Source organism: Triturus cristatus, chromosome 5_2 (genome assembly GCF_964204655.1).
Source record: "Triturus cristatus chromosome 5_2, aTriCri1.1, whole genome shotgun sequence".
NCBI classification, from domain to species: Eukaryota; Metazoa; Chordata; class Amphibia; order Caudata; family Salamandridae; genus Triturus; species Triturus cristatus.
In genome coordinates this window covers 786,837,453-786,851,615 of record NC_140588.1, presented here as the reverse complement: position 1 = coordinate 786,851,615, position 14,163 = coordinate 786,837,453, and the positions used below count along the sequence as shown (strand labels likewise).

The window sequence follows — 14,163 nt, the reverse complement described above, 5'->3', positions numbered from 1 at the left end:
GTTCAGGTCTCCCAGGGAAAATATAATGGCTGGAGTCAATAGCCAGGTGGGGTGATGGAGTCAGGGATGGAGTTACAGCATCTGGGACGGGGGGAAGGGGTCAGTAGGTGAGGGTTCCTTTGATGGTGGTTTTAGCATCTGGTCAGATTTGGAAGTTGAGGAGTTCCAGGGTTGCTGTTGTGTCGTCATCCGAGGTGGTGCATTTGGTGGAGTCCTTGTGGATTATGGCAATGCCTCTGTCCTGTCTTCCAGGGCAATCACGTGGATCATGGGGTGAGGGGATATTGCGGTGGCAATGTCGAGCGCCGATGAGGTGGTGAGCCAGGACTCTGTGATGAACATCACATCGAGGGTGGGGGTGCTTATGGTGTCTCAGATTTATGTGTCATGCTTGCAGAGGGATTGTGCATTGAGCAATGTGCAGTGGAGCTGCGGTCTCTGGTTGGGTGTATGCTGGGGAGTAGAGGCTAGGGTTCCTACGTCACAGATGAATGGCAGTGGAGGCGGATGAAGGGTCCTTCCGTTGAGCGAGGAGAAGTTATGTGGCAGCTGATTGTCAGGCTCTTCAGAGCGAGGGTTTGAATCTCATCGGATGAATACCGATGTTGGTTGGTGGACACAGGGTTCCTGGTGCTGGATGCAGTCCAGGCGCAGACTGGTGCAGACGTGCACAGACATGCTTGCCTGGGAGGAGGGAGGGGCAGTCCTGATGGCGGGAAGGCTGGGGCTGCAAGTTGTCTCGGTGGAGAGCGCCGGTGGAGGAGGCAAGGGGGACAGAGCGATGAAGGTAGAGAAAGGAGTAAGGTAGAGAAGGAAAAGAATGAAAGTGACCAGAAAAGGCAGGGCATAAGGGGCAAAACTGAGCAGAGCAGGATAGTGAGAAAGAGATGGAAAAAGAAACAAAAGGTCTAAGGCGGGGCAAGAAAAGGGAGAAAATACGAATGAAGGACAGAAAGTGAGAAAGAATAGGCAAAAAAGCTGAGCAGATTGAGAAGCAAAACAGAGAAAGGAAATAAGAAAGAAAAAGGAAGAAGGGCTAAGAAAGGCAAGGGAAAGGAGAGAGAACAGAAGGTGGTGCAAAAATGGACAGAAGCAGAAGGTGAAAAGACTGAGGCAGGAAGGGAGGAGTCAAGAACAGCAAGACTAGGGCTTGAACCACGGGCTGTGAGCTTGGAGGTCTGGGAGCGGTGCCTCTGAGCTGCTGTAGAGTCTTGGGGGGAGTGGTGCCCTGAGACCAGAAGAGGTCTAGGGCTACTTCTTCAACCTCAAGGAAAACATCACCAAGAAATGCAAGATGGTTTGATAAGCAAGATGGCCTGGTACCAGTTCAATCTGCTATATGAAGCGAAAGCATTCCTCCTAGGATGCGACTTCAGAACGTCCGTTCAAGGCATTGTGCTTTTGCACGTAGATGATAGCTACACTTGACTCTACAGTCTGCCACATCGTCCCACTTAAATGTATTCTACATGATGCAGCATGCCTCATTGAGGGACTAAACACATAAGACTGTGTCACCACCAGCCTGATGGATCTCCACTGGATCGATCTGCCCATCCATGCATCTTCAAACTTAGCAGCATCACCTACAAAGCCATCACGACTTGCACCCATTCCTCTCTGGCTGACAAGCTCACCACTTGTGCTGCCACTCAGCCAACCCGCAGCCATGACACCTTCAGATTGAAGATTAAGAAGTGTAAAACTCTTTGAAAAAAACAAGGCAACAGAGCATATCTATTGGATTAGGCCCTTTCTGCAGGACCATCCCCAAACTTGTTGCCGTCACGCTCCTGTTTTATGAACCCGCTTTTGTTAGCTTTTAGGACTCAGCGCACTTTAACACTGTTAACCATTGCTAAAGTGCCTGTGCACTCTCATTTAAACATGGCAAAATTGGCTTACACCCAATTAATTAGCACCTTTAATTTGCTTATAAGTCCCAGTAAAGTGGTACTACATATACCCAGGGCCTTTTAATTAAATGCTACTAGTGGACCGGCAGCACTCATTGTTCCAGCCACTTAAGTAGGTTGTCAGACAAGTCTTAGGCCTGCCATTGCAGCCTGTGTGGGCACTTTTTAACAGACATTTTGACCAGGCCAAATTAACCTTTTGCCCGAACAACACCTTCCTTTTAATACATATTGGTTACCCCTAGAGTAGGCCCTAAATAGCCCATAGTTCAGGGTGCTGTGTATTTAAAAAAATGGAGATGTAATTTTAGCTTGCACATGTCCTGGTAGTGAAAAACTCTCAAGTTCGTTTTTCAGTAATGCAAAGCTTACCTTTCCCATAGGATAACATTGGATTACCTTATTACATTTAAAATGTGATAACCTTTCATTGGGATCAGATTGAAATGTTTATTTTGGTGTGTAAAGAATTGTAATTAAAAAAAGTCTTTAATGGTAAAGTCGTATTTTAAGTCAAATTCTGAAAAGGCCTCTTTTAGAAAACTGGTATTTTCTTGTCCTAACCATTTGGTGCCAGCATCTTGTATCCTGGATCACATGACTAGGTGGAGCTGGCAATTGGTCTTTGTGTATTCCTCATAGACCGAGAGACAAAGGGAAATAGGTGTTGGCAGGATGGGCCATCTATGACTTAATGAGGGGGAGGAACTGTCACCCAGCACATCACAAAGCCTCTGCATGAGCACACTGGCAAAGTGTTTGTGTTGGAAATGGCCTTTTTGCAGGGTTATTCCCAAGTTTGTTTTGCTTCTTCCTCTTGTTCATCCTGATCTGTTTTTGTTGGCTTTAGGACTCTGGGCACTGCTGATCTGTGCTAAAGTGCATATGCTCTCTGTGTAAATTGTTATTATGATAGGTTATTCATGATTGGCATATTTGATTTACTGGTAAGTCTCTAGCAAAGTGCATTGTGTCTGCCCAGGACCTATAAATCAAATGCTACTAGTGGGCCTGAAGCACTGATTGTGTCACCCTTTTAATGAAGAATCCTGCAAATGTATCGCAGACCTGCAACTGCAGTGTCAGCGCACGCAGTTTTAAACTGCCATGTCGGCCTGGAAAGTGCACCCACTGACCAGGCTCTAACCTTCCCTTCTCGTACATGCAAGGCCCAAGGAATTCGATTTTTAGGTCTCAAATTATTTATTACATTTTACTCTATTGGTGTGGGATTTTTCTTGCATTTTGTTTTCACTTTATTACCAATTTAAATGCTGCACAAATACTTTACACATTACATCTAAGTTAAGCCTGACTGCTTTATGCCAAGCTACCAGAGGGTTGAACACAGTTTAATTTGGGGTTTGCTTGTGTTTCAGCCTGACAGAGATTGTAGTTGCAGCCTGAGTAGGGTTTCATCCCCTCAACCAGTATCCCACTTCCCAACAATATCTATTTGTACAACCAGAATCTGTAACAACATCCTGATGATAACCTTGTCACTATTTTGGAAAGAGTTGACATACTTCTTTGAATAACACCACCTTATGATAGAGAAATATTCTATGTGTATTCTCAAAAACAATTTTCCCTCCAATCACTCATTGACTGTTTCTTTCCCTTTGACTCTGCATAGTACTCCACTGCCTTGTGTACCTTCACGCTACACTAACACCACATTCACAATTACATACATAAATTGTAATTGTCTTGGAAATTAATTGTTCAGCTCTTGATTTTCAGTACTGTTTTTGCTTTCTGTTCAGCACACTCCAGTGTCTTTCTAACGCTCACTGGTGCACCATTTTCTTGTAAAAAAATGGATACCTCTATGCTTGAAGTCAGTTTTGTTACTGTCTTTCCACAGATTTAGGAGGATGTACTCAGGGTTGGATTGGGATTAGAAATTGGCCCGGGCACGCTAAAAAAAGTGGCACACATTTGCATATTGTCTCTCTGCAAAACACTGCTTCGGTGAAGTTTTATATACACCTGAAAACAAGTGAGGCCACTTCTGCTCAGGCCCCCTGCCCCCGCTCAGTATGCACACATCAATTGGCTGGCCCAGTGACACCTCTGCCCGTTTATAAAAGGGAGGTAATGGACACCCATCTGCCTCCAGAAAGGCCTCTCTGGAGGGCCCCACTGGGTTGCTGTGGGGACATCTAAACACACCAGACACAGCCAATATCGGCCCCCCAGGCTGCCAAAAAAGCAGCCCACTGCTGGAACTTCGTTACCCGCCCCTCAGCCTTTGCCCGAGTGCCCGCCTGACCAATCCGACCCTGGATGTACTCCTACATTTGCAACAATCAGGGATGCTTACTAATTGAGAAACAAAGGCTTAAAGCGTGCCTGACTCTTGAAAATAAATTCGCGAGTAAGTCGCACATAAGAGTGAGCTACAACTAGCGCTTGATGGATCAGGCCCGGATTTTCAGGTGTATTTCACAAACAACACATGAATGAGATACATCTCAGGTAGAAAAAGCTTTGTGAATCGGTCCTTTACATTTAATATCCTACATTATGTTGGTTGAAAGTGAGTCGATGTTTTGTTTTGGCCTAGCATAAGGTTTAGAAATAGACAAAGCAGTCTCATTGGTTGAAGCTGACGTAAGATACTGTGCAGCCAGGCAGACAGTCACAGCTGGAACCCACATGCCTGTCGGAACTTTGTGTGGTTCTGTACGTTGTGTCTTCTATAAAAAGTGAACTACAAAAACTGGCATATTTGGCAGATTAGAGGGAATTAATAAATATAGCAAGAGTCACAATTACACATAACAATGTCCAGTTTCGATGTGACGTATGTACCAACATCTTGAACTATGTTATACATTTGTTTCTTTTCCAGAAATCTTTGAAATGGTGATACGTCAAGCGAGAAACTACACAAGTGCAATGTTCAAGAATCACTACAGGAGCCTAGCGCCCAGAATATTCAAGTACGTCGGCGAGCTGTTCACGGACGTGTCTCTTTACATACTGGGCTCCGACATAAACGTAAACGACATGATAAACGAGTTCTTTGACAGCTTGTTTCCGGTGATCTACGCTCACTTGATCAACCCTAGGTTTGGTGAACTCTCCGTGGAATCCTCTGAATGCCTCCGTGTCGCGAGACGCGACATGAATGTGTTTGGAAACTTTCCCAAAATCATCATGACGCAGGTATCGAAATCCCTGAGGGCAACTCGAGTCTTTCTCCAAGCACTGAACCTTGGCATCGAAGTCATCAATACGACCAATCACCTGCGCTTCAGCAAAGACTGTGGGCGGGCTCTACTGAGGATGTGGTATTGCTCGCACTGCCAGGGTCTCCTCATGGCCAAGCCGTGTGTGGGGTATTGTAACACAGTGGTGCAAGGGTGCCTGGCAGGCGCTGCGGACATTGACCAATACTGGCGGGAGTACATCCGGTCTCTGGAAGGGCTGACCAAAGGCATGTATGGAATCTATGACATGGAGCATGTCCTGCTCAACCTCTTCTCGCTGATCCGTGACTCTGTCATGTATGTGCAGAAGAATGGAGCAAAGCTGTCAGTATCAGTGAGTACTTTACATACATTTTATAGATGTACTAACCTGTTCTAAGATGTGTCAAGCCTGCTCTTCTATCTTTCTTGGGCCCTGCAAGGCATAACAGTTTTCAAATAGGATGTTCAAATAATTGTGTTGTAGCACCATGCCCTTGTTAACTCTGAGGTATTTACAATGGTATACAAATTAATTACTGGCTCTTTGTGTAGGTACTATTTTTTTTGCAAATAAAAATGTGAATATGTTTTTATTTAAATGTATCTCATACACATTATTGATAATGCGAAACAAATGTAAGGCAGTGGCACACCACTGGGTTCAGTTACTGGTCAAGTGAGTCTTTCTGACCCTTTTCAAAGCTCGTAGGAGAGAACAATGTAATGTGTGATTATGGCTGTTTATTGGTGCTACGGGTCTAGAGTTGCCAGAAGAAATCAATATTCTTGGCAGTGTCGATACTGCAGCTTAATCTTCACAGCGTTTTCTGTGAGTTGTCTTATTTTGTGTGAATTGCTCCTGAACTTCCGGATCTGGTCCATAAAGCATTTTTGCAAGTAGTTGTGTATTGCCCTATACTCAGGCATGACTTACTCATGAACTTCCAGGAATAAGGACATTTTAATGAGGGCTCTGATTCACAAAGTTATTTCCATGAGTCAGCCTGTATTAAAAAGCAAGTTCATGAAATAGGTCATTTCAAAAATTATCAGTAAAACATCAATACACACAGAAAAAATCTTTATAAATCAACCTTATGTCTTCAGAATGTTAAACACTCTGTAGGTTAAGGGTGATGCCTGTCATTGCTACTGGTGTAGAGCTCACATAGCAGCGTCTTTACTAGGACATATCTGCATTGTATCTGAATTGTAATGATTATGTGGTTTGAAGGGTTACTCTAGTCTGTGACTTTAACACGCATCTGCACCTGAAAGGGAGAACACTTTGTAAGTGGTGCGATTATTGAAGCAGTCTCTTAAAGTCTGGGTCTTGCGTTCATGCTCTCTACATTCAATCATAATCTCACTATTACATGCTCCCTAAATGAAAAAATACTATTCAAATAATAGATCCCAGACCCCAAGGCCTGTTTCATTTCTATATTTTTTATTTTGGAATCTTTGAAATGCACACAGCTTCGATTGAAAATGCAGTAATAAACAAACACAGAGTGCAATGAACATGTGCAAACCTATTAGTAAGATAATTATCCACAATGGACCTATTTCCTAGATAACTGGATGTGCCACTGGGCATCCTTTGTAATAATGCCTTCAAAAGTGTAAGGATGGGTTGTAGCACAGGTACTGGAAGTATATGTATGGGGGGGGGGCGCCGAGGAACCCCTAAAAATAACCATGTTGAAGTTCAGATGGTGAATGAGCAATAAAGATGCCTTTCAATTTTGTTTCTATATTGGCAGATTTGCTGTGCGTTCACATACAAAGGTCAAATGTGAGGCTATGTCTCTTGAAAAAGTGCTACTTATTTGGAAACTGGTGTTTGCTTTCAAATCTCTAACTACAAAGCAAGAGGATTTCATAAAAATGACCGGGGACAATTTTCCTGGGGTACAGAAAGAAGGAAATGATGTAAGATGTTAGTTTTTTTCTAAAACACAAAATTTTAATAAATGTAAATGAACTCTTTAAATATTTCAAATTAAATCAACAATTAGGAAAGCACAAAGAAGCACATCTTTTTGTAATTCTGAAGTGTGATTGAAACAAAGATTTTAATGGGATCAAAACAAATAAAGATTTAGTGATGCAGTAATGGTAAGTATTTGCCGAACCCGATTTCTCTACATTGTTGTTTGTGCACTATATAGTTTTACCAGTATTACTGCATGCCTATGCACATTTAGTGGCCATTTTATTGGAAAATGTGCTGTCTGTGAATGACAGTGCTCAATCACACTAGTACTCCAAAATGCACCACCGGTTACATATCACACCCTTACCACTCTCCTGCTGAATGGGCATGACACATTTGCTATACCTATTTTGTGTGTGATGTTTGGATTTTTCACAATTCCTATGAATTCAGTGATATAACATTAATGGCAGCACCCCCAATCTGAAATTTAGTCCAGATCCAATGGGTGGTACAGTTCTTGCCAACCTTGTGACATGAGTATCTCGGCACTCACCCTATAGTTAAACTCCAAGAAGCTATTGAGACTCACTGACCATGAAATGCACACCTGCCAGCTAACACTCTTGATTTTTTATTCCATCACAAAATTGGTACATTTGCTTCTGTGGCCTTCCACTGGATTGCAGCTGATCGATAATCGAACAGCCTGCCAAGTCATGACAAGAAGCCTATGGGTTTGGTAACACAATATAGATGAACTTGGTTGAAGAGATGGTATTTGAGTTAATAGCCAGTTTGTTATGCTGGTGTAATACTCTCACACTTCATGCTTATCACACTTCAGAGAATGTGAAGAAGATGCTGATCAAGAGCTGGAAGGGAATGTATGATATAAATTTCGGTGTTCAGCTCAGCAGGTGAATTACATAGTTGTCTATCTCCATATTGCTTTGTGGGACCACCAGTGTAAATAACCCTTGCAAGTGAGAATGGAAAATTACTTTGTCATTGCCAACCACACACCACATCGCCCTGTAAACGATGGTAAATGTCTCCACTGATTGCATTGTGCATTATGAGTAGGGCTCCCAGTTTTCTATTTTTACAGATAAATTCAGACAGAAAGCTATTCATTTTCCTGTCTGTGTTTATTTTTAAATACAGAAAAATACTAAATATAGGTCTCCTTTAGATGATTTTTTCTTCTGTCAATCATGAGTTCAAGGTCAGTAAGTGTTCAGATTGTGAGGTAGGGGAGATATAAAAAGACAATAGATTTTCTAATTAAGCTTAATGAAGTGCAGATCTACAGTTATTTATGCTATTCTACAAGGCAAGTGTTTTCAGATAATGCTATTGCACTGTATACTGCTGAAACCTTTTGAACATTCAAAGGCAAGTATACATTTAAAAGTCAAATAAATATGGAAAAATACCCATTGCAGCTTAATTTATACAGAAAACTCAAAATAAAAATTGATAAATACAGAAAAAATGATCAAAAAATAAATATGATTAATACAGATGGAAATGTCGAAAAAATAAATACCATAAAACCGGGAGCCCTAATTATAAGTTATTTGTTAATGTGACAAAAAACAGTTCATGTGTTTCTTCAAAGGAAGTTGCAGGGACATTGATTTTGCAAGGGGTGTTACAATGACCAATGGCTGTATATATCATGATATTGCAGTTGACAACTAGTTATTTTGGTCCCCCCTATTGGATGCAACAGAGAGTTCACTTCATGTTTAACGTGTTGGATTTTACAGAAGGAGCAGCTTGGAGTTCTTCTAATCTGGCAAGCGTTTCGATCACACACTGCTAAGAGGCCTCCATGAGCCCCAGTGTTGTTCCCAGTAGGCACCAAGCCAACAGGTGACCTTAAGACTCATACAGGAGACATTCATTGCCAGATCTAATTACTGAAGCATGTGGGCAAGCAACACAATGCCAACTACACATCTCATTTTGCTCTGCACGGGTAACTTTTAGAGTTAGCTCGAATAGGCTACAAACTAATTGCCCCTGTCCTGATTTTGAAACTAATGTGAGGGTTTGCCTGTATATGATATCTCCAGCTGCACACCAAGAAACAATTGTTAAGCTAAGGGAGAGGATGGGGCGTTACGGCCAGAGCTGCCAACTTTGGAACTGGAGGAACCAGGCTCGAGGCTCTGCATTGGCTCAACATCCTGTGATTCTGGGCAAATCATTAAATCTCCTATGCCTGAAAAATCGAATGTGACCTTGTGTTATGTAACTGGTGCTCATGTAAAGCACTCCAATACCTGAGGGTCAGTCTCCCGTTATAGTAAATTGCAAAACATAAATCATGAAAAAATAAATAGATCCTTTTATGAACGTCACTGCCTTCACTGAAACCAAATCAATTCCTTATTTCAATGTTCTTTAGGATCCCCGCGACAGACTGGATTTATGCACTTTAGGCCCGGCCTCTCACCCACACGCAAAGTTCCCGGTGGCTGGTTGGTCTTTTCCTGGAGCTGGGATGGTTTGTAGCTTTCTGTGAAACACGCATTAAGATAATAATGTATACATTTTGCGTTTTGCAACATCATTACCAGTTCTAAATGCACCTCATTTTTCTGGCTGATGAATGAAGATAACGTGATTAATGGGTCTACCTGACCTTTTACTGTAAAACCGTCTTAGTATTATTTTATTATTCTTAATTGCTTATCTAATGGTGGGTGCGTAAATTGAGCTGATTCTGTACTGTGTAAACTAAGAATACACTTTATTTTAGAAAGTAGGAACAAAAGAAACAAAGAAACATTGGCAGTGACATACTAAAATGACATAATCCATGCCTCTTTTAGGAGATATCTGATGCTTTGACGGCTATAGTATTTCACAGTGACATAATGCATTGTTTAATCCTATTTGGATACAGAGAGCTTATCTGCATTCCTGATGTTTTGTGTTATAATTGGACTAAGAGATAAGTAGTTCATTACAGTCATACATGATGTTCCACTAACCGGAATTCATTTCCAACCCTAATGTTTTGTAAAGCCAATTAGATGTTTGGTTTGGGTTTCGCAGAGCCGTTTTTCAGTGTCTCGCATTAGGATGTTGTTATCCAGAGTGCCTTTAAGTGAAAATCACTTCTCCTTATTGTCTGATTTGTTTTGGAATTTAGGACAGAATATAAATCCTATCGAGCTACCAAGTTGCTTTTAGAACAAAACAAATACATCTTAACCTAATAGCACATCATTGCTTCTGGTATAGAAACAATTGCTCACAAGAGCAAGCCACACTCCACTCTTTGTTGACCCTTGATGGAAAACAATGGGGGCAAATTCACAAAGGCATTTATAAATACCAGGTGGAATACTGCAGAGGTATTCTTTTATGTCCTCTCATATACATTTGTGAATTTCCTCCAAAACGTCCAAGTCCCTACAGATAAAAGTGACAAGAGGGCACAATCCTTTCTAGTTATACTTACTGTAAATTAATATTTGCTGGATATTGCTATTTTATTCCCATTTAAGATGTTTTGGGGCCAATTTACAAAGGCACGAAAGAGTCCATGAAATGGTACTCCACGTGTGCTACTTTACATACTCCAAAATGCCTTCCTGAATGGTGCCCAAATGTGTCTGGGAAAAAACTCTTAGTATTGCCAGTCATCTGTAATCTTTCAATAGATTGTCACAGATATGATAAGCAGGAGATTAAACTTGTTTATGTTCATCCAAATTTCGAACTTATCATGGAGGAGCATGTGTATGCAAAAGCTGTGTATGTGTTGCGATCCACAGGCGATGAATGTGTCAGCAGGAATATGTGATGTTACAACGCATGCCATTACATCGCATGCTGTTGTAACGCAAAACTTTACCCCGACTTTCTGTCAGAGGAGCGCTGGAAGTTGGAATAGATCAATTTTTTATTCCAACTCCAGTGTGTGCAACAGTAGGGAATTTGTTGGAGTTAAATCCAACACCTTCTACCCACTGCTGCACACCTTTTGCGTTGCAACGGCATGCAATGTAATTGCATGCGTTGTAACGGTTGCGTTTAAAAGGCTGTTTCCCGTCAGCAGTGGGTAGCTTTAGGGCAAGTCACCTTGAACAGAGTACCTACCAGTTCAATGCATTGTATGCATTTGGTCTTCCGACTCAGTGAGTTAAACTTTTATACCTCACACCATGCAAACCCTACACCATATGCATGGGCGTAAATGGTGATAAAAGCTGGCTATGGAAGAGAAGGAGGGAACATTTGGAGGTAAGAACAGAAGGATGATGATATTGGAAGTACTCATTGTCAGGTATTTGGTTATGTTATGCTAATGCAGCATATAAAGGGTACTGAAGCATGAAAAGGTATCCTGATGCTAAGTTATAAAGGCTAGCAAGTATTCAGTATTATTGTGCAAAACTTAAATGCTTTAAACAAAAAGGACCTGGCACCTAATCTTAAGTGGCAGAACTTGGGAACAATGACCAAATGAGCGCCAGAAGCAATATGCAAGCTGTAAGATAATAGTGAAACTTCCTTTGGGCAGAACGAGGACCCTAGACATGAAGGGCACGTTGGACCAGGCAAAAAGATGTAAAAGTCACCCACTTGGTTATGAGCAGCCAATGAAGAGTTTTAAATGTGTGACAAGCAGAGAATAACAATGCCATTGTATTGTCATTCGGGAAATAGAAGATGTATAAGTTGGGAGCGTTAGTGCATATGTAGGAGTCAACTTAGTTCCCATCCCACGGTCCTAGTTAAATTCCACTTTGACTGTGTAAAATCCTTAATCTTCCCACCCAAGAGTGTTTGCACGGAGGGTACAGATCCTCATTGGTTTGAATTCAATTAGAAACCTTCCCTAAGATCTACAAAGCTTCACCTCCTCCTTCTTCTTCTGAGACATTTCCAATATACCTTCAATTCATAGAATCCTCTCTCCATTTCTACCACAATGAAAACAAATGGGATTTTCTTTTTGGCACGACTTTATGCTAAATTGTCTGCTAAAATACGATATGGTCAAGAAGGTGAATGTACAAGCCATATTTCGGTGAGTCTAGGCATTAGGCAAGGCTGTGTGTTGGCACCCCTCCTTTTTTCTCTTTTTATTAATGCTATCGAAGCCGTTTTAAAAAAGGTTAAATGTGATGGCCCGCAAATTGATGGTCAGGAGGTACCTGTGCTGCTTTATGCCGATGACACGGTTCTCCTTTCAAGAACTCCCATCGGTTTACAAAAACTAATGAATAAATTCTCTGATTTTATAAAGGAAAGGAAATTAAAACTAAATAATTCCAAGACCTTTGTTTTACCATGTGGCCGTAAAATAAGGAACTTGAGACCCTTCCATATTGAGAATCAGGAAATTCTTTTAGTTAACAAGTTTAATTATCTTGGCATCTTGTTTTCAAATAATGGCATGTGGCATGAAGAAATTTTAAATGTTAAAGCGAAAATGGCCAGATGCGCTTATGGGGTTTTTAAATTTGCAATTAAATTGGGGGATCGCCGTATATTTGATATGTTACACATTTATAATAATAAGTGTGCCTCGGCAGCGCTTTATGGCGCTGGGGTTTGGGGCTATTCCCCTCATGGAGAGCTCCAGATTGAGGAAAATGCTTTAAAAAAAAAGTTATTATGTCTCCCCTCGTCCGCTTCCACAGCACTAATTCATAGTGAATTGGGGCTGAACTACTTGTCTGACTTGGTAGAGTTGAAACCACTAATGTTATGGAGGTCGATATGGATGAAGGAAGAGACTGGATTTAATAGAAGTATTATTAAGGACTGTCTCTCCCTAGACAAATATTTGCAAATCCCATGGCTAAAATACGTGGTTACTGCTTTTAAGGATTTTTACAAGGTTAATATCCTAGAAAACCCAAATTATGCGTCTGATCTGCCCAAGTCTGATTTTAAACGAACCTTCTTAAGGGAAAAAGCACAACGCCGCCATTTTAAGAATATTCAACTGGCAACCATGGCTTTTTGTTATTCACAGGAGCTTATTGTAGGGTTTCAACCATACCTTTCTCAAGTCACTAGATCTTCGCATTGGTTCGTATTGACTCGATTGAGATTAGGTATTGTTCACCATTTGGTGTCTTTTCCATCAATGAGAAAATACCCTACTGTCCTTTGTCCATGTGATGGAGTCATTAAGCAGAGTGTTACACATTTTCTCCTTACATGTGATTTGTATAGATATCTGCGTATTGCCTATCTGAAACCACTTTTTAAGAAACATGGGTCTCGTACTTTGAAATCTGCCCTGAACCTATTGTTTTCTTTAAAAGAGTTAGACATATGCTTTTTTACTGCCACGTTTATTCTCAAATCCATTGCTGCTAGAAAAAGTATGGTTTTTTAATCTACTTGATTGGGTGGCTGATTATCAGATTTTATATATTCTGTATATTTGATGCTCTTAAATCGTACCTGGCTTATTTTGCACTGTAAGTTTTATACTGTTGTCTTGTGCTTTTATGATTGTATTTTTAATAATCGAATAAAGCTTACTTTGAATTGAATTGGGTCTTGGACTCCCATTAATATACCAATTTTGCAGATGGAGCATGTGTATTCCACGTCTGCTTCATCGGAACTGGTTTAGGTAATTTCCTCTTAAATGTGTCCTGGTCAGGCTACCTTACTGATCTGGCCTTTGTCTGCATTGATGCTCTGTCCAGTTGGCCAGACTGCAGTTGGAGTGCCCACCACAAATGTACAAAGAAGGGTGAGCAGGCTGCACCCAGCTATTTCTGACAACTCTTCAAAGAGATCAGAAAGAGAAACTAGAATCTAGAATCTATGCCACCTCAAAGGACTCCTTTTCCTAACTGCTAGCCTCACCTTGATTCCCTTGTCATCTACCTAACAGAAGTTGCAGTCAGTCATTTACAGCCCAATATATCAGGAAGGGATCTCACACTTCTAGAGAAAGCCTATCTCCTCTTTCCTTACTATAGCATCTGGTAACCCCCTCTCAAGCCCCCATCTAGGAGATACCATCAATAGACATATGCTCTCTGGAGCAAGCAACCTCACCTTCATCTTGTACTCAGATCCAGGCTGTGGGCTTTCAAAATGGAACACAAAG

At 41.2% G+C, this 14,163-nt stretch overlaps 1 protein-coding gene across 2 annotated transcripts in view; it reads left to right on the top strand.

Moving 5' to 3' along the window:
• Nucleotides 1-14,163, top strand: part of GPC3 (glypican 3) — a 3,264,744-nt gene that overhangs the window by 1,610,186 nt on the left and 1,640,395 nt on the right. For both annotated transcript variants that reach the window (XM_085606673.1, XM_085606674.1), the window contains exon 3: nt 4,774-5,468. In XM_085606673.1, the coding sequence (XP_085462799.1) occupies nt 4,774-5,468 (695 nt within the window). The remainder of the gene's footprint in view (nt 1-4,773; nt 5,469-14,163) is intronic.